Source organism: Dendronephthya gigantea, unplaced genomic scaffold, assembly GCF_004324835.1.
Source record: "Dendronephthya gigantea isolate DGI-Jeju-01 unplaced genomic scaffold, DenGig_1.0 000018F, whole genome shotgun sequence".
Taxonomy (NCBI): domain Eukaryota; kingdom Metazoa; phylum Cnidaria; class Anthozoa; order Malacalcyonacea; family Nephtheidae; genus Dendronephthya; species Dendronephthya gigantea.
Window position 1 is genome coordinate 1,555,749 of NW_021163028.1, and position 26,886 is coordinate 1,582,634.

Sequence of the window (26,886 nt, forward strand, 5' to 3'; positions counted from 1 at the left end):
TTTTGCTTTTCGTAGTGGAAACATCGGAAGGCATTGAAACTCAGAAACTGATAGCGGTGGCAAACGACAAGTCGGGCACAAGTGAAATGTCCTCCCCAAAACTATAGACGATCACTAATTTAGTTATCACCTCGGTTTTGTGGAAGACCTTTACTAAATGTGAAAATATTGATGAGTCTCAGGGAAAAGGGAAAAGCGGAAAATGCTTCAAGACATTTCTGCGGAAAATAGTTTCATTCCGTTACGAATAAACGTAATTCACGCTCATCTTTTTGCTTTTTGCAGAAACATCGGAAGGTATTAAAACTCAGAGCTGAAAAAGGTGGCAAACGACACGTCCGGCACAAGTGAAATGTCCTCCTCAAAACTATAGACGATCACTAATTTAGTTATCACCTCGGTTTTGGGGAGGACCTTCACTAAATGTGAAAACATTGATGAGTCTCAGGAAAAGGGAAAAGCGGAAAATATTAGAAGACATTTCTGTGGAAAAGAGTTGTATTCCAACAGGAATAAACCTAAATCAGGATTATCTTTTTGCTTTTCGTATGGAAACATCGAAAGGCATTGAAACTCAGAAGCTGATAGCGGTGGCAAACGACAAGCCGGCCAAAAGTGAAATGTCCTCTCCAAAACTATAGACGATCACTAATTTAGTAATCACCTCGGTTTTGGGGAGGACCTTCACTAAATGTGAAAATATTGATGAGTCTCAGGGAAAATTAGGGAAAAGCGGAAAAAGCTTTAAGACATTTCTGCGGAAAATAGTTTCATTCCATAAAAAATAAACGTGATTCACTATCATCTTTTTGCTTTTTGCAGAAACATCAGAAGGCTTTGGAACTCAGAAGCTGATAGCGGTGGCAAACGACAAGTCGGGCACAAATGAAATATCCTCCACAAAACCGAAGACGATTACTAATTTTGTAATAGCCTTCGCTTTTGGGGAGGACCTTCACTAATGGTGAAAATATTGATGGGTCTCTGGGAAAAGGTAAAAGCGAAAAATTTTTTAAGACATTTCTGGAGAAAATAGTTTCATTCCAATCGGAATAAACATAAATCACGATCATCTTTTTGCTTTTCGTAGTGCAAACATCGGAAGGCATTGAAACTCAGAAGCTGATAGCGGTGGCAAACGACAAGTCGGGCACAAGTGAAATGTCCTCCACAAAACTATAGACGATCACTAATTTAGTTATCACCTCGGTTTTGTGGAAGACCTTTACTAAATGTGAAAATATTGATGAGTCTCAGGGAAAAGGGAAAAGCGGAAAATGCTTCAAGACATTTCTGCAAAAAATAATTTCATTCCGTTACGAATAAACGTAATTCACGCTCATCTTTTTGCTTTTTGCAGAAACATCGGAAGGTATTGAAACTCAGAACTGAAAGCGGTGGCAAACGACAAGTCCGGCACAAGTGAAATGTCCTCCTCAAAACTATAGACGATCACTAATTTAGTTATCACCTCGGTTTGTGGAGGACCTTCACTAAATGTGAAAACAATGATGAGTCTCAGGGAAAAGGGAAAAGCGGAAAATGCTTTAAGACATTTCTGCGGAAAATAGTTTCATTCCGTTAAGAATAAACGTAATTCACGTTCATCTTTTTGCTTTTTGCAGAAACATCGGAAGGTATTGAAACTCAGAACTGAAAGCGGTGGCAAACGACAAGTCCGGCACAAATGAAATGTCCTCCTCAAAACTATAGACGATCACTAATTTAGTTATCACCTCGGTTTTGTGGAGGACCTTTACTAAATGTGAAAACATCGATGAGTCTCAGAAAAACGAAAAAACGGAAAATGTTAGAAGACATTTCTGTGGAAAAAAGTTGTATTCCAAAAGGAATAAACATAAATCAGGATTATCTTTTTGCTTTTCGTATGGAAACATCGAAAGGCATTGAAACTCAGAAGCTGATAGCGGTGGCAAACGACAAGTCGGGCACAAGTGAAATGTCCTCCCCAAAACTATAGACGATCACTAATTTAGTAATCACCTCGGTTTTGTGGAGGACCTTCACTAAATGTGAAAACAATGATGAGTCTCAGGGAAAAGGGAAAAGCGGAAAATGTTTGAAGACATTTCTGTGGAAAAGAGTTTTATTCCAACAGGAATAAACATAAATCAGGATTATCTTTTTGCTTTTCGTATGAAAACAACGAAAGGGATTGAAACTCAGAAGCTGATAGCGGTGGCAAACGACAAGTCGGGCACAAGTGAAATGTACTCCTCAAAGCTATAGACGATCACTAATTTAGTAATCACCTCGGTTTTGGGAAGGACCTTCACTAAATGTGAAAATATTGATGGGTCTCAGGGAAAATTAGGGAAAAGCGGAAAATGCTTTAAGACATTTCTGCGGAAAATATTTTCATTCCATAAATAATAAACGTGATTCACTATCATCTTTTTGCTTTTCGCAGAAACATCAAAAGGCTTTGGAACTCAGAAGCTGATAGCGGTGGCAAACGACAAGTCAGGCACAAGTGAAATATCCTCCACAAAACCGAAGACGATTACTAATTTGGTAATAGCCTTCGCTTTTGGGGAGGACCTTCACTAATAGTGAAAATATTGATGGGTCTCTGGGAAAAGGTAAAAGCGAAAATTTTTTTAAGACATTTCTGGAGAAAATAGTTTCATTCCAATCGGAATAAACATAAATCACGATCATCTTTTTGCTTTTCGTAGTGGAAACATCGGAAGGCATTGAAACTCAGAAGCTGATAGCGGTGGCAAACGACAAGTCGGGCACAAGTGAAATGTCCTCCCCAAAACTATAGACGATCACTATTTTAGTTATCACCTCGGTTTTGTGGAAGACCTTTACTAAATGTGAAAATATTGATGAGTCTCAGGGAAAAGGGAAAAGCGGAAAATGCTTCAAGACATTTCTGCGGAAAATAGTTTCATTCCGTTACGAATAAACGTAATTCACGCTCATCTTTTTGCTTTTTGCAGAAACATCGGAAGGTATTAAAACTCAGAGCTGAAAAAGGTGGCAAACGACACGTCCGGCACAAGTGAAATGTCCTCCTCAAAACTATAGACGATCACTAATTTAGTTATCACCTCGGTTTTGGGGAGGACCTTCACTAAATGTGAAAACAATGATGAGTCTCAGGGAAAAGGGAAAAGCGGAAAATGCTTTAAGACGTTTCTGCGGAAAATAGTTTCATTCCGTTAAGAATAAACGTAATTCACGTTCATCTTTTTGCTTTTTGCAGAAACATCGGAAGGTATTGAAACTCAGAACTGAAAGCGGTGGCAAACGACAAGTCCGGCACAAATGAAATGTCCTCCTCAAAACTATAGACTATCACTAATTTAGTTATCACCTCGGTTTTGTGGAGGACCTTTACTAAATGTGAAAACATCGATGAGTCTCAGAAAAACGAAAAAACAGAAAATGTTAGAAGACATTTCTGTGGAAAAGAGTTGTATTCCAACAGGAATAAACATAAATCAGGATTATCTTTTTGCTTTTCGTATGGAAACATCGAAAGGCATTGAAACTCAGAAGCTGATAGCGGTGGCAAACGACAAGTCGGGCACAAGTGAAATGTTCTCCCCAAAACTATAGACGATCACTAATTTAGTAATCACCTCGGTTTTGGGGAGGACCTTCACTAAATGTGAAAATATTGATGAGTCTCAGGGAAAATTAGGGAAAAGCGGAAAATGCTTTAAGACATTTCTGCGGAAAATAGTTTCATTCCATAAAAAATAAACGTGATTCACTATCATCTTTTTCAGTGCTTTTCGCAGAAACATCAGAAGGCTTTGGAACTCAGAAGCTGATAGCGGTGGCAAACGACAAGTCGGGCACAAGTGAAATATCCTCCACAAAACCGAAGACGATTACTAATTTGGTAATAGCCTTCGCTTTTGGAGAGGACCTTCACTAATGGTGAAAATATTGATGGGTCTCTGGGAAAAGGTAAAAGCGAAAAATTTTTTAAGACATTTCTGGAGAAAATAGTTTCATTCCAATCGGAATAAACATAAATCACGATCATCTTTTTGCTTTTCGTAGTGGAAACATCAGAAGGCATTGAAACTCAGAAGCTGATAGCGGTGGCAAACGACAAGTCGGGCACAAGTGAAATGTCCTCCCCAAAACTATAGACGATCACTAATTTAGTTATCACCTCGGTTTTGTGGAAGACCTTTACTAAATGTGAAAATATTGATGAGTCTCAGGGAAAAGGGAAAAGCGGAAAATGCTTCAAGACATTTCTGCGGAAAATAGTTTCATTCCGTTACGAATAAACGTAATTCACGCTCATCTTTTTGCTTTTTGCAGAAACATCGGAAGGTATTAAAACTCAGAGCTGAAAGCGGTGGCAAACGACACGTCCGGCACAAGTGAAATGTCCTCCTCAAAACTATAGACGATCACTAATTTAGTTATCACCTCGGTTTTGTGGAGGACCTTCACTAAATGTAAAAACAATGATGAGTCTCAGGGAAAAGGGAAAAGCAGAAAATGCTTTAAGACATTTCTGCGGAAAATAGTTTCATTCCGTTAAGAATAAACGTAATTCACGTTCATCTTTTTGCTTTTTGCAGAAACATTGGAAGGTATTGAAACTCAGAACTGAAAGCGGTGGCAAACGACAAGTCCGGCACCAGTGAAATGTCCTCCTCAAAACTATAGACGATCACTAATTTAGTTATCACCTCGGTTTTGTGGAGGACCTTCACTACATGTGAAAACAATGATGAGTCTCAGGGAAAAGGGAAAAGCGGAAAATGTTTGAAGACATTTCTGTGGAAAAGAGTTGTATTCCAACAGGAATAAACATAAATCAGGATTATCTTTTTGCTTTTCGTATGGAAACATCGAAAGGGATTGAAACTCAGAAGCTGATAGCGGTGGCAAACGACAAGTCGGGCACCAGTGAAATGTCCTCCCCAAAACTATAGACGATCACTAATTTAGTAATCACCTCGGTTTTGGGGAGGACCTTCACTAAATGTGAAAATATTGATGGGTCTATGGGAAAATTAGGGAAAAGCGGAAAATACTTTAAGACATTTCGGCGGAAAATAGTTTCATTCCATAAATAATAAACGTGATTCACTATCATCTTTTTGCTTTTCGCAGAAACATCAAAAGCCTTTGGAACTCAGAAGCTGATAGCGGTGGCAAACGACAAGTCAGGCACAAGTGAAATATCCTCCACAAAACCGAAGACGATTATTAATTTTGTAATAGCCTTCGCTTTTGGGGAGGACCTTCACTAATAGTGAAAATATTGATGGGTCTCTGCGAAAAGGTAAAAGCGAAAAATTTTTTAAGACATTTCTGGAGAAAATAGTTTCATTCCAATCGGAATAAACATAAATCACGATCATCTTTTTGCTTTTCGTAGTGGAAACATCGAAAGGCATTGAAACTCAGAAGCTGATAGCGGTGGCAAACGACAAGTCGGGCACAAGTGAAATGTCCTCCCCAAAACTATAGATGATCACTAATTTAGTTATCACCTCGGTTTTGTTGGAGACCTGTACTAAATGTGAAAATATTGATGAGTCTCAGGGAAAAGGGAAAAGCGGAAAATGCTTCAAGAAATTTCTGCGGAAAATAGTTTCATTCCGTTACGAATAAACGTAATTCACGCTCATCTTTTTGCTTTTTGCAGAAACATCGGAAGGTATTGAAACTCAGAACTGAAAGCGGTGGCAAACGACAAGTCCGGCACAAGTGAAATGTCCTCCTCAAAACTATAGACGATCACTAATTTAGTTATCACCTCGGTTTTGTGGAGGACCTTCACTAAATGTGAAAACATTGATGAGTCTCAGGAAAAGGAAAAAGCGGAAAATGTTTTAAGACATTTCTGTGGAAAAGAGTTGTATTCCAATAGAATAAACCTAAATCAGGATCATCTTTTTGCTTTTCGTATGGAAACATCGAAAGCCACTGAAACTCAGAAGCTGAAAGCGGTGGCAAACGACAAGTCGGGCACAAGTGAAATGTCTTCCTCAAAACTATAGACGATCACTAACTTTGTTATCATCTCGGTTTTGTGGAAGACCTTCACTAAATGTGAAAATATTGATGAGTCTCAGGGAAAAGGGAAAAGCGGAAAATGCTTTAAGACATTTCTGCGGAAAATAGTTTCATTCCGTTAAGAATAAACGTAATTCACGCTCATCTTTTTGCTTTTTGCAGAAACATCGGAAGGCATTGAAACTCAGAACTGAAAGCGGTGGCAAACGACAAGTCCGGCACAAGTGAAATGTCCTCCTCAAAACTATAGACGATCACTAATTTAGTTATCACCTCGGTTTTGTGGAGGACCTTCACTAAATGTGAAAACAATGATGAGTCTCAGGGAAAAGGGAAAAGCGGAAAATGTTTGAAGACATTTCTGTGGAAAAGAGTTGTATTCCAACAGGAATAAACATAAATCAGGATTATGTTTTTGCTTTTCGTATGGAAACATCGAAAGGCATTGAAACTCAGAAGCTGATAGCGGTGGCAAACGACAAGTCGGGCACAAGTGAAATGTCCTCCCCAAAACTATAGACGATCACTAATTCAGTTATCACCTCGGTTTTGTGGAAGACCTTTACTAAATGTGAAAATATTGATGAGTCTCAGGGAAAATTAGGGAAAAGCGGAAAATGCTTCAAGACATTTCTGCAAAAAATAGTTTCATTCCGTTACGAATAAACGTAATTCACGCTCATCTTTTTGCTTTTTGCAGAAACATCGGAAGGCATTGAAACTCAGAACTGAAAGCGGTGGCAAACGACAAGTCCGGCACAAGTGAAATGTCCTCATCAAAACTATAGACGATCACTAATTTAGTAATCACCTCGGTTTTGGGGAGGACCTTCACTAAATGTGAAAATATTGATGAGTCTCAAGGAAAAGGGAAAAGCGAAAAATGCTTCGAGAGGTTTCTATAGGGAAAATAGCTTAATTCCAGCAGGAGTAAACGTAAATTACGATCATCTTTTTGCTTTTCGCAGAAACATCGGAAGGCTTTGAAACACAGAAGACGATCACTAAAAGTCTAAAAATGAATACGTCGAGCTTTGGTCACAGTTGGGAGAAACACTCGCGACAGACAAGGCTGAGCCAGGTGCGGGCAATGATAAGGGTCAAGAGCCAATTCTCGACAAGACCACAGACGAGCCGTTAACAATCGAGGTGGACAAGCGACAACTTTCGACCTCGATAGCTAACGGATCGTCTGCATGTGGAAAAGCAACAATTTTCTCAATTCAAGTACATCTCGAGATTGCAAAGGCACAATTGCTGGCAGACAAAAGTTCAATTAAGGGGGTGCTTCGGGGAAAGAAGACGGTGTCGCCATAGAAATACCCGTCGAAGGTGATTCGCAACAAATGAAATTGACGCCAATGTCATAAATCAAATCCATGCATGGATAACTAAGATAAACTAGATTGACTTTCCTATTTTTATATGCATGTATCCTACCTTATATATGTACCTGTATTATATCAATAAACGATAAATAAACGAAAAAATTTGTCAGTGTCAGCTCTCATGCCAGCAGATGGGTAGTAATGGAACAGTTGCTAATTTAAAACATAAAATTATATACCCTACCGAAGGTTCCATGGTTTAAATTCTACGAAGTCTGTAGTCTTTGTTCCAAGATAAAGAAGTAATCTCAGCAGTGCATTGATTGAAAAATGAAAATAGGAAAGCTATAGCCATGCATATATATCGCTTCGGGCAGTGAATTGCACTTGAATTGACCTCCGTGAATTAGGAATTATATCACAATTTTAAGTGTTTTAATGAGCTTGCACGGAGACAAAAATTCATTTTTTTTCACGATATTTTTGAATAGGTAACAAGTTGTTATTTATTCATTTGAAGGAGGGTTTTTGGCCCTGGTTGTCTCGCTTTACAAAAAACAATAGCGACCAAAACAAAAATGACCGTCTCCAACTCTAATGGAGATCGCATTTTCGACCGCGCATTATCGCCTTTAGTTCTTCGTTTGGAAGCGAAGTAGATCTGAAAAGCTAAATCCGCATACACAATTAATTATGCAATGAAACTAAATTCGAATAACTGAGAATCTCTAATACCGAAACTTGTGCAATGCAATTCTGTACTCCTGAGGCATCTAAAGTTGTCAAATACGAACATTTCTTACGACCTGCTAACATTTTCTTAGCATTAGCAGCTTTTTACAAATTAACATCCTTTAAAATTATAATTTCATTGCAAGTTGCATTGTGTAACAGCGCCTTCATGCTAGGCATAAATATTTGCCAGTGGAATGTTTGTTGTCTTCGCTTTTCAACTGAGCCATTTCTCTCAACGTGGATTTCACATTCTCTTTCATTTATTTCAAATTTCTCACCAACTCTCCAGTATAGCTTTAAGCTAGCTTGTTTTGATCTTCTGAAAGTAAAACAACAGAACAGATTTCACATTTGCTGTGTGCCATTTAAGAGTTTCTCAGTTATTTATAACCATGTCTGATTCTAATTTCAGTTTCGCTCATCCCTGAGCCAACAATTCCTGGTACATGATTCATAACTCGAAAAGTTGCCAAAGAAACATTTATTTACGAGGACTTCATGGTCTTGTTTCGGTGCCGCGTCTTTTTGAAAGTTTGTCGTGAAAATGTGTCAAATGTCATGTTTGTCTGTACAGTTGGTGTGTGTGTATTATATATATTCATATAATTATATTCATTTATGTGGAAATAGAGTAAACTTGAAAACAGGGGAAATAATGCGCGCAAACAAACGCACGTCCAACCACGAAGAAGGAAACCGCCTGTCCCACACGCTAACGCAAACGGATGGAAGAATGGGGGCAGTGCGGTTAGAGAGTTAACCGCGTTGCGGGAAAAAACATCCTGGAACGTGCATAAATTGCGCAAAGGAAGTTATGTGAAAATGGAATAATATCCCCTATAGCTTTAGTATAAATATAATATGTAGAATTGTAAACTTTGAGTTAGTGTTATTAGGACAGTTGTATTGTGTGGTGTGTTGTCACCGTAACGTCAGAGCAAGTGTGTCTTTCTTAAGCGTGTTGTCTTAAGAGTATTGTGTCATCGACGTGCACTAAGTGTATACAAAGTATACCTGTACATAGAGTGTTAATAAAAGTTAAAAATACAGTCTCCGAGTTGTGGTATTCGTTGAATCTGGTGCCAGCAGCAGCGTAACTTGCAGAGAGGCGAAGTTGCGCGACAAAGTTTCCATATATTTTTTTACGGCGTCTTTGTTGCATGGTCCGTTGTGTGAAAATTAATCAAAGTTGATGAACTTTATTTTCTTTCAAACATTCTTAAGGCTCTTTCTTCGGACTATAATAACTGTTGGACTATAATTAAACGATAGCGTAAATTTAGAAAACCGATTAACATATATATTCGTCAAAGAAGTCGTTTCTCTTCTTCTGAGAGAATGATGGTTGTCTGGTTTTGTTCTAAAATGCAAGAAAATTTATGTTACTACCACTTTCTCGTGCTATAGTCTCTTCTAACGTTGCATCGGATATAAAGTAGCAGTGCGTTAAGGCAGTCCTCCTGCCATAAGGAAGTCCTCATAATTGCTGTAATATTGCTCGTACGTGGTTAATTAATTAGTGGTTGAAAATTAGGAAAAATAACTCGACATAACTGATATGTCTTACGGCAATTTTTTTTAAATCGAACCGTAAAATGTCTACTGTCTTACTAACTTTCACCTTTACTTTCACCTTACTAACTTTCAACTTTACCTTTTAATACACTGGCGGTCAAAAAGAACTGCTCAAATGTTGCTATTGTCGTATGTAACAAGAATCGTAACAATCAATCTTTTATTGTACACTAACGGTCAAAAAGAACTGTTTAGATACAAATTCATAAAGAAGAAGAGAATGTAGGAGAGAGCTTCATAGGCATTTTGGATAATTCTCTCATTCCAAGCAATATTTCAGTAATGTAATGCAACCTGCCACACCTCCAGGATAGTCAAACAATGGTTTCATGAGAAAAGGGAGTGACAGAAACGGATTGGCCTGCACAGTCAAAATACCTTAACCCTATTGAAAATCTATGGGACAATGTCAAGGGGACAAAGACTGTCCATAGGATGAATTTCTTTTGACCGCTCAAGATTACCACCTTAACAAAAAGTATGCCACGCCGGTGTAAGGCCGTCATCAATTATAAGGCGAAAGGAGGGTCAACAAAATATTAATATTTCATTTAGCTTAGCATGTAATCTAGTCTATATTTACTCGTATATATTGTTAGAGGGGCAGTTACGTTGTTTTGAGAGCATTTTAATTTGTTTTGAGCAGTTCTTTTTGACTGCCAGTGTATAATAATATTAATACAAATGTCATATATTAATTGTGAGTATTATACCATTAAGTCCCGCATGGTGCGCGGAACCATGTTGTATGCTGTCTTATCATACAAGAGTTTAAAATTTTAAAATGAATTTTTAACAAGAAAATTTAGCAACTTTGAATATGTTATAACTTTGACCATATAAAATCTGTATTCGGTAGATGTCAAATCCCAACGTTTTGGGTTTGGTAACTTAGCTACAAAAAAACGTAATATTTCCATTTGGAAACTTTCAGTATTTGTGCTATTTTTGTTAACATAAACGTCGCAATTGCCAAGCCGGGGTTCCTCGAAAAAATATTTAAAATCTAGCGAATGCTGGAATCCTAAAAAAAACTTACTACACTCATTAATTTAGGCACAAATTCTCATAAGGGCATACTAATGTTAGGTATGAAAAAGGGCACTTTCCTTATAAAAAGGGCACTTTTTCTTATCTTTTTTAAAAGTTGGGGGGCACGTGCCCCCAGTGCCCCCCCCCCCCCTCCTTCCTACGCCACAAGCTAGGTACTCTAAGAAATCATTATTCACTATAATGTGATCATTTTTGCAATAAAGTTTTGGGAAAAATGATCACATTATGGCTAGTGAAGACGCGCTGTTACCGAATAAGCTTAAGATAGGCCAATTGCAATATGAACTTTATGGAAGAATTCCATCGCCTGACCTGGCAGCCTTGTAGTTGATAGAGTTGCACCGGGAATCTTAGGCTATTTTAGTATTAAGAGTGAAATACTCTGTTCAAAGCATGTCGCAAACCTTAAATTCCGGCAAAGTTGTTTTACTTTTTTTACGCAACCCAATTATAATTAATAAAGGAGCTAATTAATTGCTTTCTCTGATTAAATTGCAACGTCACGGGTTAATTAAGTCATTGTATTATTGCGTTTTGCGAAATACGGTTCTCTTTAATTAAACTGCGAGTTGCGAAGTATTGTTGGAAATTATTCATTTAGAAAAATGGGCGGCTGTTGTGGTTGCTTACGAAAGGCAGATGACCCTGCTGAAGAAATTGATAAAGATATCGATGAGCCTCAGGGAAAAGGTAAAAGCGAAAAATGCTTTGAAATACTTCTGGGGAAAATAGTTTCATTCCATCAAGAATAAACGTGATTCACGCTCATCTTTTTGTTTTTCGCAGAAGCATCAGAAGGCGGCTTTAAAACACAGAAGCCAATAGCGGTGGCAAACAATCAGTCGGACACCAATGAAATGTCTTCCTCAACAGGGAAGACTATTGCTAAATGTGAATATATCAATAAGCCTAAGGAAAAAGGTAAACGCAAAAAATGCTTTGAGACATTTCTGGGGACAATAGTTTCATTCCATCAAGAATAAACGTGATTCACGCTCATTTTTTTGCTTTTTTCAGAAGCATTGGAAGGCATGGAAACACAGAAGACGGTTACTAAAAGTGAAAATGTAGATCTTTGGTCCAAGCAAGGAGAAACACTCGCGACAGACATAGCGGAGCCAATCGAAGTCAAGGATAACGGCAAAGAGTCGGTTCTCGACAAGGCCACAGAAAATTCATCAGTTATCGAGGCCAAAAAAGCAACAAATTTGCCAACTGAGTTCGAAATTCAAGCAGATGTCGCAGATAAAGTTAAAGGCGATGCCTTGGAGAAGCAAGCCGACAACAATTTGCCGAGCAAAGAATCTGCAATGGTTCAACTTGGACAAGAAGTCAAAGAAGACATGGCACAAGCTGACGCGTCCGAAAACCAATCTTCGAAAATCGACAAGGCCACAGAAAATTCGTTGTTTATCGAGGTTGAAAAAGCAACAAATTTGTCAACTGAGCTCGAAATTCAAGCAGATGTCGCAGATAAAGTTAAAGGCGATGCCTTGGAGAAGCAAGACGACAACAATTTGCTGAGCAAAGAATCTGCAATGGCTCAACTTGGACAGGAAGTCAAAGAAGACTTGGCACAAGCTGACGCCTCCGAAAACCAATCTTCAGAAATCGATAGTGTTGGGAAGTCTTTGAAAACTAGCGAAAACTTGGAAGTATCTGAAAACGAAGCAAGCGGCGTTGCCATAGAAGCAGCCATCGAAGGTAATGTAACAGAAATCAAAGCAATTAGCGTGATCGTGGAAGCTAATGTTGCCGTAATCAAAGAAGATGACGCAACAAATGAAATCGAGGGCCACGTCACAAATCAAATCCAGTCTGACGTATGCAAAGTCGAAAGCGAGCATTGCCCAGCAGAGCAATGTGTTACCGCGGAAACGGCAGCGCCGCCTGCGAAATCATGTGAGGCTGATGCCTCCGTGAAGGACATCCATATCAGCTTGACTGACTCACGCGAGGGCGACGAAACAAAAGGCGAATTGAAAATATCCGGCAATCTAAGTGAGGAACCTCAGGACAAAACCACCGATGGACAAGTGTCCAGCGAAGTGCAGAAGAGTGGTACTCCCGAACTAAGCGAGGAGGAAGACGAGGAGGAAGACAAGGAGCCTGAAGTATTATGGACCATGGCTTCACTGGTGGCTCAACTTAGTGAAATTGTACGAAGATAGCTCGCGTACCACGGAAAGAAGTCGAGTTAATAACTCAAGTCGAACACCGTTCCCGCCGGTCTGGCATGGTGTAAAATTTTTTTTTTACTTATTAGACTGATATACTCGTGTGGAATTATAAATGTGTAAATGTGCATGGAACTGAACATAATAATAGTAATGGTAACGAACGTTAGTTCGTTTAAAGTAAATATGATAGCCATAGAGATTAATGAACAATGCATGCATAGATAAACTAGTTTGACTCTCGTATTCTTTCTTAGTGTATATCCTACCTTTTTTCTGTATTATAATAATTAAACAATAAAAGAAAAAAAAATTGTGAGTCTCAGCTTTCACCAGCGGATGGGTGGTACTGGAACAGTTAATAACCAGATACACATGAAATAAACTATTGTATCAAAGGTTCCATGATCTAAATGATATGATATAAAGGTTGCATGATCCAATGCGATCAATTCCAATCAATAATTCTTTTCGAGAAACATTTCGAGTATAAGACTATTGATTACCGATAACTTATTTCAGAAGTGCGACGTCATAAATATGCGTCCAAATCTGTTCTTCGTCTGTGATAAACAAGTAATCCCAGCAGTGCATTGATTGAAATAGGAAAGCTATAGCCATGCATATTATATAACTTGAGCCAGTGATTTGCGCTTGAATCTACCTCCGTGGAGTAGAAATTAAATTTCTTTCACAATTTTAATGTTTTAATGAGCTTTCAAGCTCTGAACGTGAATAAAAATTCATTTTTACACAAATTTTTAACAATAAATAACATTAGACGATGATTTTAACAGTACACCTTTGAGATAATTTATTAACGTCATCGGGCCTGGTAAACTCACTCCCGGTAATCGTGGGCTAATCGCGTTTTCGTGTGAGAGCGATTTAACCAGGCTGACGTACTCATGGTACAGTCATGGATAACAAAAACACGTGTTTTTATTATCCATGGTATTGTTACGGACCTTGCATGAGCATGTTCGACGGCAATGCGACGACGACAAGGCTGAAACCCTCGTTTAAATGAACGCTACTTTAAAGTACTGTTGGCTGTTGTATATTATCAAATCGTATGAATTTAATGTTACATAAGACTTAAAAAAAATTGACTTTATATTTGCATGCACCAGAGGAATTCTAAGAAGCCCAATTTGATGTAGCGCTCAGAGCATCCTGAAATGCAGACGCGTTGTAAACAAGACGTTGTAAACATTACGCATTCATAGACGTCATGAAAACTCTCGTATAGAGTCTTTATTATTCTTCGCTTTTGATTAACCGCCGGGTCGCCGTGCATTACCAGAAATTTGCGACATGATAATTTGCATTTATACTAATTTGCATTTAACTTTCAGCATAATGGCCTTCAACTTTTACTATTAAATACATATAGTAAATATAGAAAACCTTAAAATGTCGTTGCCCTAGACCTTGCGGCCCACTGTTTGCCGACCTCTGGGTCAATAGAACAGCCGTTTCCCAACGTTTTAATGATCGAATTACTTACCTTAGGTATTTCTACGTTCGACCAACTGATTGTGAACAAATGTGTATATAGCCTTCGTATTGTTCAAGTTCCTGATAAGACTGATAATATTTTTTAAAGTGATTGCAGTGAAAATCCGAGCCGTACAGAAAAGTTTATACACAAATACGAAAGACAATATCTTTAACAATTTTTTTTGGTACATTACACGTCAATTCATCAACTACCTGAATCGAAATATTCGAATCAATGTGAGCGATTTTATAAGTTCGTTGACAGAACACGGACAAAACTTTGAGCAATATATTTCTAAATTTGGCAGATTACAGAAATGCCCAAGCAAAAAAATTCGGCCACCAAAACGTTTCTAAACAGCTGCTCGACCGATCTAGAGGTCGGCAAACAGTAGGCAAGGTCTAGGTCAACGGCATTTTTAAGTTTTGTATATTTACTATATATATTTTATAGTAAATGTTGAAGGCCATTATGCTGAAAGTTAAATGCAAATTAGTATACATGCAAATTATCATGTCGCAAATTTCTGGTAATGGTTTCCGTCCTACATGCTTAAGGTACCAAATATCAAAATTAATGGTGTTTTTGCGAGTTGCCTTCGAATTTCCAAAAACTGTCGATAGTAATTTTTTCTGAGCATTATATTTACACTCGCAAAATGAAGTTTATTTGTCACCGGAATAGTTTCAAAGTTTAAATCTCTTCCAAAGTTTTTGCATGATTTGAACTTCCTTTTTAAAAGATTTTGAAAGGCAACTAATTAATTCAATCGGCGAATTTTATAAACGTCGATGATAAATTCAATTTATTTACAGATGGCAATTATTTAATTCATTTTCTATCGTCACTTTCGTCGATATAAAAACATACAGTAATCGTGGTTCTTTGAACACGGCGCTTTGTACACCTGAATATTAGTCTCAGTAGACAGTGGAATGTTTGCTGTCTTTCCTTTTCAACTGAACCATTTGTCTTAACGTGGATCCCCACATTCCCGCTTTTCATTCATCTCAAATTCCTCACCAACTCTCCAGTTTGCTTTAAGCTAGCTTGTTTTGCTCTTCTGAAAGTAAAACAACAAAACTGATTTCACATTTGCTGTGTGCCATTAAAAAGTTTCTCAGTGATATATAACCATGTCTGCCAAGATTTCAGTTTCGCCCATCCCTAGCTGAACCAATAATTCCTCGTACATGATTCATGGCTCGGAAAGTTTGCCATAGGTTATTTAGGAGGAGTTCATGGTCTCAATTCAGTGACTCTGTTTTAATTACACAACATTAAAAGAAAAAGTCCTTCGAAACCACTACGGGGGAGCATTTTTAAAATTATAAAGCCAAATAGTACCAATGTACCATATGTATAAAGCAGTTTACTATAGAGCGAGATTGACTCAACGCTTTCTCGGTTTAATTTAGCACTGACAGATACTATGAACTTCCAACCAGGTTGGAATAGATTTTATCACAACATACATACCGTCGTCTGTGTTGAAATCGTGCATGTAGGTCGGGAAACCTTCGAAGCGACGATTGCTTGAAGCTTTTGTAGTTGACTTATAAGAGTTCTGCAGGAATAATAAAAAAAAACGATTCACAAAAATGAATTGAATTGGTTTCAGATGCATCAATACCTTCGCCATTGTTTTCTTCTATTACCTGTTAGAAACTTCCACCGACTCTAACTTTTTTCTTAAATCCAAATTTTCAGCGGAGCACACCTCAACTCTAAATGAATATGAAAGAGTTATTAAAATCACGGCATGAAAAGTGGCCTGAAAATTGTTTAATATCTTGACTAGATACTTGCCTCTTTTCTAAAGTTTCCATGTATTCTTTTTTCTTACGGCGACTTTCCTGGGCTGATATCTGAAATTTAAACAAAGTTGATGTGAGAAAAACTCAAAAAGTGTTGAATGGTGATGAATTAGGGACATTGTGAGAGAGATGTCTCTTTATCGGAGCACTGGTCCGTTTGTTAAACAAGATCGAACCAGGTGTAGGAGGAGATCTTTTAAGACATGGCCAGAAATGCTAGTGCCGGTTGTATGAAACCGGATAGCGCTTTCCACCGGATAGTGGTTTTTTCAATCGCTTTAAAATCGCCCGTTGTTGGGTATAAATTTGATTAAATCTTAGTATTCATAAATTGAGGATCCTTTTTAATAATTGTTGCCAGGTTCCAAAGATAAAATTTTATCGCTTTTCGAGCATTTTTAAAACGGTTGAAAAAATCACTATCCGATGGATAGCGCTATCCGGCTTTCAGTGGTGAGGCGTGTGGGGCTTATGCGGTTCAGTTTCAAGCTCATTATTTAGATCAGTGTATCATAGCAATTAGCAACTGATAAAAGAAAATAATGGTTATCAAAAATCACTGTACGAAATTGATGTATTTCATTGCGTTGGTTAACACATTTAGGCGTGATTTTAAGCTTCTAAATGCGATGAAAATAAAGCTAGAGTCTTTACGTACGCTAGAGTTTAATATGTGGACATTTGCCGGTGCGTTCCCACTCTCATACGGGACACCATATCGGATTATTTCAATGAGCGCTAGATCACGCATGCTTGGCATCCATATTGGCCTGCATCTCTGGCCATGTGTTTTTCTTTTTAAGTACAGTCGGTATACAAACAGTCTTACCTTATTCTTTATTTTCCTTCGCACTTTCTTAAGGGCTCTTTCTTCGGACTATAATAATTGTAAATGATAGTAAATTTAGTAAGTAAATTTAAATATATTTAGTGCACTTTGCTACTTCGAACTCTATATAGAATGAATCAGCTGTAGACTGCTTGGTCGTGTTTTAACTTACCTTGGTGAGAGGATAGCCTGCAGGTATGGGCAAGCCTTCAGTTATTAAGGTGCGTTTCTCTTCGTCTGAGAGAAAGAATGGCTGTCTTGTTTGGTTCTAAAATATAAAAAATTCGATGCCATTGACACTTTGTCGTTCTTTATGAATTCACTAACAGTTATTAAGTAGTCCCCGTGGCATAAGGATGTCCTTATGATTGCCTTAATACTGATACTAGAGGGAACTGACAGAGTTACCTATAATGTTGCCGGCTTGAATGTTCTTTTCAAATAACTTGCGGCAAACACTAATTTTCACCGCACGAGTTTCTTACGTTTTATTTAATACCAAGCCACATTAACTTACAAAATTTTGTTTTGAAAACAATTATTTTGTTTGTTACTGGAAGGACTTGAAATACTGGGGCCAGTTGTATAAAAGGCTCGTTAAATTTTAAATGACAGAATTGGCCAATCAGAGTAGTGTATTTCTGAGTTACCTGGGATTCAAAATGTAGTTAAAGAGTTTTATACAACAGGCCTCTGGGCTGAAAGCTGTAACCAATGTGGCAAACTATCAATCGTAGCAGACGTTGGTGAGGCAATATTTTCCTGATACACCCTTGATAGTCTTACCTGCTCATGTGAAGACGTAACATTTCCAACATGCGGAATAGATACATCATTATCCCCCTGTGACAACATTAAACACCTGGGCGGTGTGCTCGGAGTCTCCGAGGTAGGTGAATGGGCTCCAGAGTCGTAACCTGGGAAAATAATTAAAAATAGGCACGTCAGGGGGCGGGATATCACTTTGTTCACGATATGTAGTTTTATTATCCATTACAAATACAGTACAGATTACATCTACCAATTTGATTGGTTTTTGTTTAGTTCTGGGTTAGACATGGTTTTAAATGAGCTTATAGATTTTATATTTAGAATTATATGAATATAAATATTATTATTTTTATCATTTACGTATTTCCATTTAACGAGTACTTTGATTGAAGTTTATTTTAAAAAAATTAACCTTGTTCACTGCAACTTTTTAACACGAGATTTTCGTAATTTATTTCCTCAGTATGCGATTCCCGCTCACCTAACGAAAAAGGAGATTTTTATAGATGCGTAGAATTTGTTTAAAGTTAGCTGGCTTTATAGATGTTTATAGCTTTAAATATATAGATTGATTATTCAGTTAACTATTTATTTACATCTTGGATGCTGAATCCTTAGGCCGATTGCATACTGAGTATACAAAGTTATTCATATATATAGATTTATTTTTAACGTTTTTACACTTTCCTGTAATTTTTGGTATAAAGGGGTTTTAAATGCTCGAAGTAGAACGTGAATATTTTTTTTGCTTTTAATTCTCGTATCAGTGGTTTTAAAGATTTTTATCGGCATCAATTTGCTGACATGCTGTATTTGAAATATATAAACAATTCCTGCTTCCGGGCAGGAATATGCATGAGCAGTTCTCCTTCAAATGGCTTCTACTTTTAATTTTTTGTTTTGTGGCATATCAGTGCATATAGACAAATTAACGAAATTTAACTCAGATGCGGAAACTGAAAACACAAGCAATTTGGATAAGGATCGACAATTTGCGATAAAAATAGCCAGATTTCAACATAGCTTTCCGTGGAAGGAAACCTCCACCCACCACAATTTAGAATAGCAAGGTCAACGAGCTGATATTAGCCAAGCGACACACATGAGGGACCAGCCAATTTGGATTGCCTCAGCATCCTGGGCGCCTAATCTACCCATCAGAAAGTTTCTTTATTGACCATGCGAGAACAAGCTAATAATTCACTGGAAATTTTTTTTAAATCCAACCTACGGGGTTTTTTGCTACACCCATGCTATTTCCATACTATATTCATAGTACGGAAATGACAATTTGATGGATATTATAACTTCCATACCATTTCCAACGAGCATCCATACTGTTTTCGTATTGTGGATTTTGAAAGAAATTCCCAGTGATCGATGATATACGAATACTATAAGAACGACTGAACGAGCGCTTTTGCAGGTTGTTTATACGTAAGCTGTTTTCCCTGTTCCCAATTAGTTTGCAAATTTTATCAGCAAAACTTTATGTGACACAATAGGAACCCGTGAAAGACGCTAGCTGTTTTGCAATCTTCATTCATGACTTATTTATGTACCTATGTGACTATGTGATTATGTATATTTTAACAACTTTATCATAGCGACATTTGATAATCGGGTGTACCAACATCTACCACTTGATTGGAAACGCAGTATTTACTCTACTAGTTGACATGATCTTTAAGAAAAAACGTGAAAGTTCTCGCAAAGAGGAACGCGATAGTTATCGCTAACACTCCAGTAACTTCTACGACCTCCCCTCCAAGTCAATTGTATCAAATAATTGGCGTCATCGATGTCCTGCCATCGTCAGGGAAACAGGCGAAACGATGAGGCCAATATCGATGCCGTCATGAACCAAATTAAGCTATTATATCTCATAGCTTGGTAGCAATCAAAGCATACTATTACTGATGCATATAATATACCAACGGCAGGGTGCCCGCTCTCGAAAACTCCGTGAGATCACGCAAGAATGCGTTTCCATGGTAGCGAAAATGATACATGCATGCCTCTGGTTGAGAAACTCGCCGTTGCGGCACACAAATGTATCAGAAAAGTTTAATTATTATTCTGTATACTGTTTCTATGCAGTGTGTGAGTGTGTGTGTAAAATAAACAGACTTCACTTCAAGGTGGACCGGGACCTCAAGGGTGGACCGGGACCTCAAGGGTGGACCGGGACCTCAAGGATAATAGTGGACTCCGGAATAGTATATGGAATGAGAACATATAGATAGAACATATGCACAAATTGAAATTCACCGATTTCGCTGTGTTAAACCACATATATTTCTTGATTCCTTAAATAGCAATTTAAATTCCACAACGCTACTTCATTCAAATACGAATATTTGAGATAACGTTTCCTGTTGTTTCTCTTCGAATTTTCTTGCTTTGCAGCGTCTTCTCTCTGGCCGAGATTAATTCACACTTAGACCGTTAGACGTTCATCTCTTTGTAATGTTTTCAAGCAACTCTTTAGAACGTCGAGGAAACGGAACATTTTTGCCATTTCAATGTTATCGGGAGGAAAGTGGCACGCAATGGCTGACTTTTGACTGGAGTGTCATGAGTGACATGACCTTTCCGAACTTCGCAACATTCAATTTAACGCCCCTAATTCAAGAAGGAAATCTGTTTATGTCGGCAAGAAATGATAGATTTAATTGCTTGACTTCAAAGAGGCAAGAGTTTTTAAACATGCACTTCACTCGAACCGAGTGGCTCCAATTAAAACTTGCCTGATTATAATTCAAATATCTTCGTCAAATTTAAATCATCGGCATATAAAAAGCATTGATGTGAATTAAGATAATTTTAATGCCAGAATCTGTACGGCCTATTTTGATAATGCACAAACAATACGAATAAAATTATACAACGAATTTTATTTCCTCTACTTAAGAGCTCTATTAATAGAGTTTTTTAGCTCTGTTAATGTTAAATTGTTCTCCTTTAACCTCGTGTCCAGCTGGGAGCGGTGCTTATAGATCAGTGTTGCTACAGATGCAGGAGGACTATTCTTTTCAGCCTCATTCCAGTAGCGAGAGAAACGAAGATCAGTGAGGCCAATCCTAAGAATCTACCGTGTGATTGACCAAGTCATTATGTAGCTCGACAATAGCAGTAGGCATTTAATGAGAGGTCGACATTATAACAATCTAGGGCATTAAGTGAAAATTATTCTGCCAAAGGACATCAAAAGGGTCCCGCCAACGATGGCGTCAGACACAGCTTGATGTTTTTCTAAGGAATCACGAGACGATAATTTTCACGCAAAGCATATGGGAAGCGAAATTTATTAGGTCTGAATAAAGTATATAGTGTAGGCGTAATGGTTTTTAGGAAGATAATCAAGCACTTTTCTCCTACCAGGTATCGGTTTAAATATACATATTATATATATCGTGCAAAATTGCTGTACGTCCTTGCGCGCTAATTGGTGGTCCAGTGTTCATAGTATTTTACAAACATATAGGTCAGTATTTCTAGATATATGTATGCGCCAGCGCACAATTATCTCGACAAAGTACAGGCTACGCATGCAGGCTCATCAAAATGCCTTTTCGGTAAGGACGCCTGCATTTCAAATCCCAATCCCGTTGAATATTTGCTGCGGTTGGTTGTGTAACGTTTAAATGAAAAAGATTTTTTGAACGTAGGTGTGCGATCAAGAGCATTCCAAATCATGTAGGCTTGACATGTCGGGTAAAAAATCTGATGTAATATATCGATAATTTGTTTGTATACATGTAATTCCAACCTCAAGAGCACAAACTATTTTGGGTATTGTGTAGGCGAAACGACGTTTGATTACGAAATCCATGCAAGCTGTTTTGCCAGGCAATAGATATTATTATCGAAATTTTCTTTTACGTTCTCCAGTTTACCAAGCGAGATTGTTTACATTGATTTTTTCATAGAAGTTTTCCTCAAGATTCATGTAATTTGAAAATGTGACAAACTAATTTTTACGGCAGTTGAAATATTTGTTTCTTGTTTCGAATGTGAAACTCGTATCGTAGCAACGCCATAATGTTTCCCAAAAATGCATATTCGAAATAGCATTCCAGAGATGTTAAAATAGACGTCCGCGTGCGTAAATAAAGATTCGATGAAATCAGAAGAACTGAAGTTTCTTGCTATATATGTTTGGCAGTTAATATGTATTTGAAGCTTTTTTACAAATTAAAAGCAGCGAGTATTTGTATAACAGCTCTCTGAACAAATTTGCTTTGAGCTTCTTGTAAATACGTGGGCCAAGCTAATTAAATTAGTCAAATACTGAGTTTGACCAATTAGCATAAACTCGGATGAGAAAGTTTTAGGCCTGTTCAAAAAATATTCAAGCTATATGCTCGCGATGGGATTTAAAAAAATCTTTCGTTATTCTGTCCCAATGAATAGTGTGAGATGCACTCGGACTTTCAACGTGCTTGGAAACTCAAAAGATCGGGGAATTGGCCTGGGGCTGATGGAGTTTGACTTCGTGTACCTGTACTATAGCAAAAAATGGTTAGTCGCCGTCGATCTTTGTAGCGTGGGCAGCCTATTCGGCTATTCTTGAGTTTACTGCGAGGGCTGAATGACTCAGTAATTTAAAGTTGAGCGTTTAATTTCACTTCTATAACTTGATAACTCGGATCTGTGCGGATCCTACGGATCTTGAGCGGATCCTACACAATTTTAGGACTTTGAAGATTATAAACTTTTTAAAGTTTGGAAGCTGCTGATCTTTATCTTTAGACTCGATAGCGCTCAACGGGTAGACCTGCATGGACCAGATGAGTCTTAAAGATTGACAGGCCAGATTTAGTGCATGAGCAATGCTTTTGTTCCATTTTGCACACAATCTAATTTAGCGATTTTTCCGGCGTCCATTTTCAATATCGCTGCAATATCCGGCCGAAACAGATAAACAACAAACTAACATAGTACGCAAAGTTTTGTAATATTGTTGTTAGTGGTAGGTCACATACGACGCAGTGCTGAAATGAAATACGGTATTGTGTACATTCGGAGCATTTTTTTACACGCACCGCTGGTATCCTAGTAGCCTATTGAAGAGAACGACATGACGTTGCGGGTAACTGGATTGATTAAACTTTCTCACAAAAAAGCATCTAAGGTCACCCCAGCCGGAGCAACAAAGGGCTTGTTTAGAGAAAAAATCAGCCCAATATTCCGCTTTCATTTATAATACACCAAATATGCTAGTGGCTAAAAGCTGTGATTTCGAATAGGAAGCATATATTAACCTGTTGCAAATCCACCATTACCTTATTCTGATCAAGGATTACTTACTTAAGCGAACACTCCAAGCTCCAATCAAAGGGCACTTTGAAAATTCGAAGACTGCTCATGCGAACTTTCAATCTATCGCCTTCCACGGTGAGATTTACTTTAGCACTTTAACAATGGTTCTCGTGATTTTCCAAGTATTTCGACCGACATGGCGGCTTATGGCATTCTAAGACATGGCTCATTAGCATAGCCAACGCCCGTTCAGGCGAAACAATTTCAAGCTATAATCGCACAGGAAGGATAAATTTCACATCGCTAGAGATTGTGTACATTGCACGAAAATAAAGTGCTGGGAAATTTTGCACCTTCGAAATCGTTGTTGTTTTCTTGAAAATCGTACTACATCGAAGGGGTGTTGAGTGATAATGCCTTTGATATATTTTGAAAACTTGAATAGCACAACAACAATCGTGTCAAATTATGCTACGGCCTTCTTTTGCTGTGTATAACCCCCATGGGCGAGATATATGACTCAGATAAGAATAACGGCAGCCTACTGACTGTAGAACGGTACCTAGGCTACACACAATTACTGACACCGCAACCCGCGTTTGAAAGCATCCAATACGTTATATATAACCTAGCAACACTAATAACTCGAATAACAGTGACAGTGACAGTTTAATGGCTCATTCATTCGGAGCTTTGTTGCCCACTGATGACACCCTGCGTGCAAGGCAACGTTTGACAGTTTCGTGATCGTTTAAAATGCGTGCAAGTTAAATACGTGGGGGGAAATTGCAGAGATTAAAGATCAAGGTCCTTGTCGATCATTCCTGGCCGTTCAAATCAACTTTTGTTCGACATCAGCCCACTCAGTAAAAAACTACTCATTCTGATGCGGTTCTGGCTTTTTCGGGCGCCTTAAGTACGTATACCACGAACAATATGGCTGCTTTCTAAATACGTATACCATGAACAATATGGCTGCTACCTACTCCCAAGCCGTGACCCCCATGTTTCGCATATGAAATAACAGCAAAATTTCTGCCAGGCTTGCAACACTCGAATCTTTTAACGACAATGTAAGATTCTATCGGTTGAACCTCGATGCAAATGACTACAAACACCAAACGTATATCAAGGTAGCGATTGTTGGTCGTAATCACACGGTTATCAAATTTTAATGCGTTTCGAAAATTCCATTAGACAAAGGCGCCATAACAATTGTAAACATTGACAAGTTCCAAAGGGCAAAATTTGCATACATAGGTCGAGGTTGCATGACTTCGGAAAAAATTGTTTTAATAATATCCCGAAACTTCTCGTCGCGTGCATTTAGTATTTCGAATGTTGCAAAAAGTAACGGTTGCATACGTGCATTAGGTGAGAAGTTATGACGGCCGCACAAGTCTAAACTCAATTGCAACTAATACGGTCTGAATCCATTAAAGAGGTTCAGTCATAACAATGTTTACGTTAATATTTTGTTTAGGATTTAACAATATAGGCTAGCAGCAATGGTTAGCGTAAACGAAACAGTAAAGTCGAAAGAGAAAGTTTAATTCGTATTGCTTTTTCCTTAGTTTTTAGATATTATAAATTTTAGACTGATCGATCGTGACGCGATTTGCATCTCACTGAAAGAACTTTATCGTCGGAGACAATACAAATTCAATACGAGCGTATTAGCGTAAATATTTAAAGAATTTCACTACAAAAATCAAAGGCTGGAAACATAACAAAAATAGCAACATACCCGACTCGCTATCACGATCGCTGTGGTCGCTTAATCGTATTCCCTCGTCTTCATCACACGGGGACGCGGTGAATTCTGCCTTAAGACATCCCTTCGCACCCACATTGCTTAATTCCACAATTGTATCAACCGAATTTAGGCTTTGCGTGTAAAATGGTTGATTTGAGTAAAACGATTTCATATCGCTGTCCAAATCGTGCGTCCCCGATTCGAGCCTGTGTTCAAAATCGGCCGCCATCGGAGAGCCGTTGTAGCCGTTGAAATTGTTCGTGGGGATATCGTCCTGCATTCCACGTTGGTTTACAGGGAGGCCGTTTATACTGTTTAAAGTTTGGTCCCGATTTAAGGAGTTTAGGACCAAGTTCGGATAGTCGGGAATGTTTCCAAGATGGTCGATGTTTTGCCCAGAGCGTTCTTCGACTAAATTGGACAGCCAGTCGACGGAGTGCGTGTCGCTGAAAACGTCGTTGCTGTAGGGCTATACCATAGGCAATTTATATAGAAAGGCGTATATAAATATAGTGCTTTATTTTTCACGATGGCTTTCGTTCGTGTACTGATAATTATAACTGATAATATATGTTGTCTAGGCTGCATATTAAGGATGCTAGATATTTGTTGTCGGAAATTCGAGTGGAACGACAAAAGTGGATTTTTAACTGTTGTGACCACAGGCACAGCAAGAAAATTTATGTGTAAAATGATTCCACATGAATGCAGTAAGGAAGATGCAGTACAAAGTCAAAGTATCGTAAATACTATATATACTTCATATCAGTTGTTAATGTTAGTGATTTTTCGAAATACAGTTGCATTGCTCACCGCGTCGAAGCGGAAGACTTTCCACGATTTGTTATCAAATTTCTCGTGAAGTTCAGGAATATCATTTACGATACGATGCAAAGCCTCGACAACGTTCGTGCAAAAATCCGTTGTCGTACGAAATATAAGTTTGTTTTAATTGGATTGTGTACAAATATATTGCTCGTCAATTCGAACTACTCGAACTCAGGAAGACTAAACAATTTACACAATTGTAAATGCATGAATGACATTCCATTCGAACTCTTCAATTCAATTGATCATTTGCTTTTAAAGACGACTACAATGTATTCAGGAAATTGCTACAACTTAGCTAACTTGCAAACACACACCAATAGCTTATATATATAACCGGTTCTATCTTTCAATTTCAACAGTCCATCCTAAAATGTTGGTAATTCGCTTCCCAATACTATATGCAACAGTGTAGAGATTTCGGAACATAATGATATTACAAATGCAGGCAAAGTCAGAATCCTACCATAAATTGATCCAAATACGAGTTCTCCGATGAAAATTCGTCTAAAGGCTCTCGTTTGACAATCGACATATCAAAAACTTCCATAACCTCTCCTTTGAGCTACCCACGCCAAATCTCTTCAATCACACAACGAAATGCTTTACTATATTGGCCTTTCACCCAAAGCGCTCGCGTGTGTAAAATAGAAAACTCCTAAAGCTCTTTTTAAATCACTGAATGGAACAACATTATTTGTATAGACCTGCCTTTTGACCAATCACGCTCCGTCCTGGGACAATGCCCCACGGTAGTCTACAAAAATAGCCCCCGTCTCTTGTGTGTGTGCTAATTTTCGCTTTTAATTTGTTTTCACAGTTGCCAAGAGCCGACAGTTTAACGTGAAACTATTTCAGTTCAAAAAACCTATTACACTGTTTACTCAAAACAAGCAAAGCAAAAGTGTTCGGTTCTCGTGTGTTTTAAACAATGTTATTAAACTCGCTTATTATTTCTCCACTCGTTAAGTACCAGTCGTGAGTACAATGGTAGCCTGGCGACCAGCCGTAAGCAGAAATAAATGAAAGGCATTTTTGTTACAACTGAATGAGTTTCTAGACAGTGTTTCATGAGAACAAAACGGCAATTTAAAGTCACGATTGCAGCAGATTGCTAATGATTTGCCTTAAACAAATGCCCAAAATTTCATATGGAACAGTTTCAAAAGAATGTTTATGCCAATGATTACCATCTTTTTGTTTGTGTTTCGAATTCGTTCT

The 26,886-nt window shown here is 38.0% G+C and overlaps 1 protein-coding gene across 3 annotated transcripts; it reads right to left on the minus strand.

The window, feature by feature from the left end:
* Positions 1–8,383: 8,383 nt before the first annotated feature.
* Positions 8,384–26,423, minus strand: LOC114520900 (cyclic AMP-dependent transcription factor ATF-6 beta-like). Of its 3 annotated transcripts, none has more exons than XM_028541246.1 (10): positions 26,132–26,423; positions 24,829–25,306; positions 18,229–18,297; positions 17,832–17,962; positions 17,218–17,313; positions 17,046–17,093; positions 16,209–16,267; positions 16,058–16,126; positions 15,879–15,966; positions 8,384–8,409 (listed from the first exon to the last, which is right to left on the minus strand). In XM_028541246.1, the coding sequence occupies exons 1-10, from the start codon at positions 26,213–26,215 to the stop codon at positions 8,392–8,394; spliced, it is 1,140 nt and encodes a 379-aa protein (XP_028397047.1). In that variant the 5' UTR covers positions 26,216–26,423; the 3' UTR covers positions 8,384–8,391. The 3 variants fall into 3 exon arrangements, with proteins under 3 accessions (XP_028397047.1, XP_028397046.1, XP_028397048.1); XM_028541245.1 differs by lacking the exon at positions 8,384–8,409 and adding an exon at positions 14,940–15,462 and having other exon boundaries at positions 26,132–26,419; XM_028541247.1 differs by lacking the exons at positions 8,384–8,409; positions 18,229–18,297 and adding an exon at positions 14,940–15,462 and having other exon boundaries at positions 26,132–26,417.
* Positions 26,424–26,886: the final 463 nt, after the last annotated feature.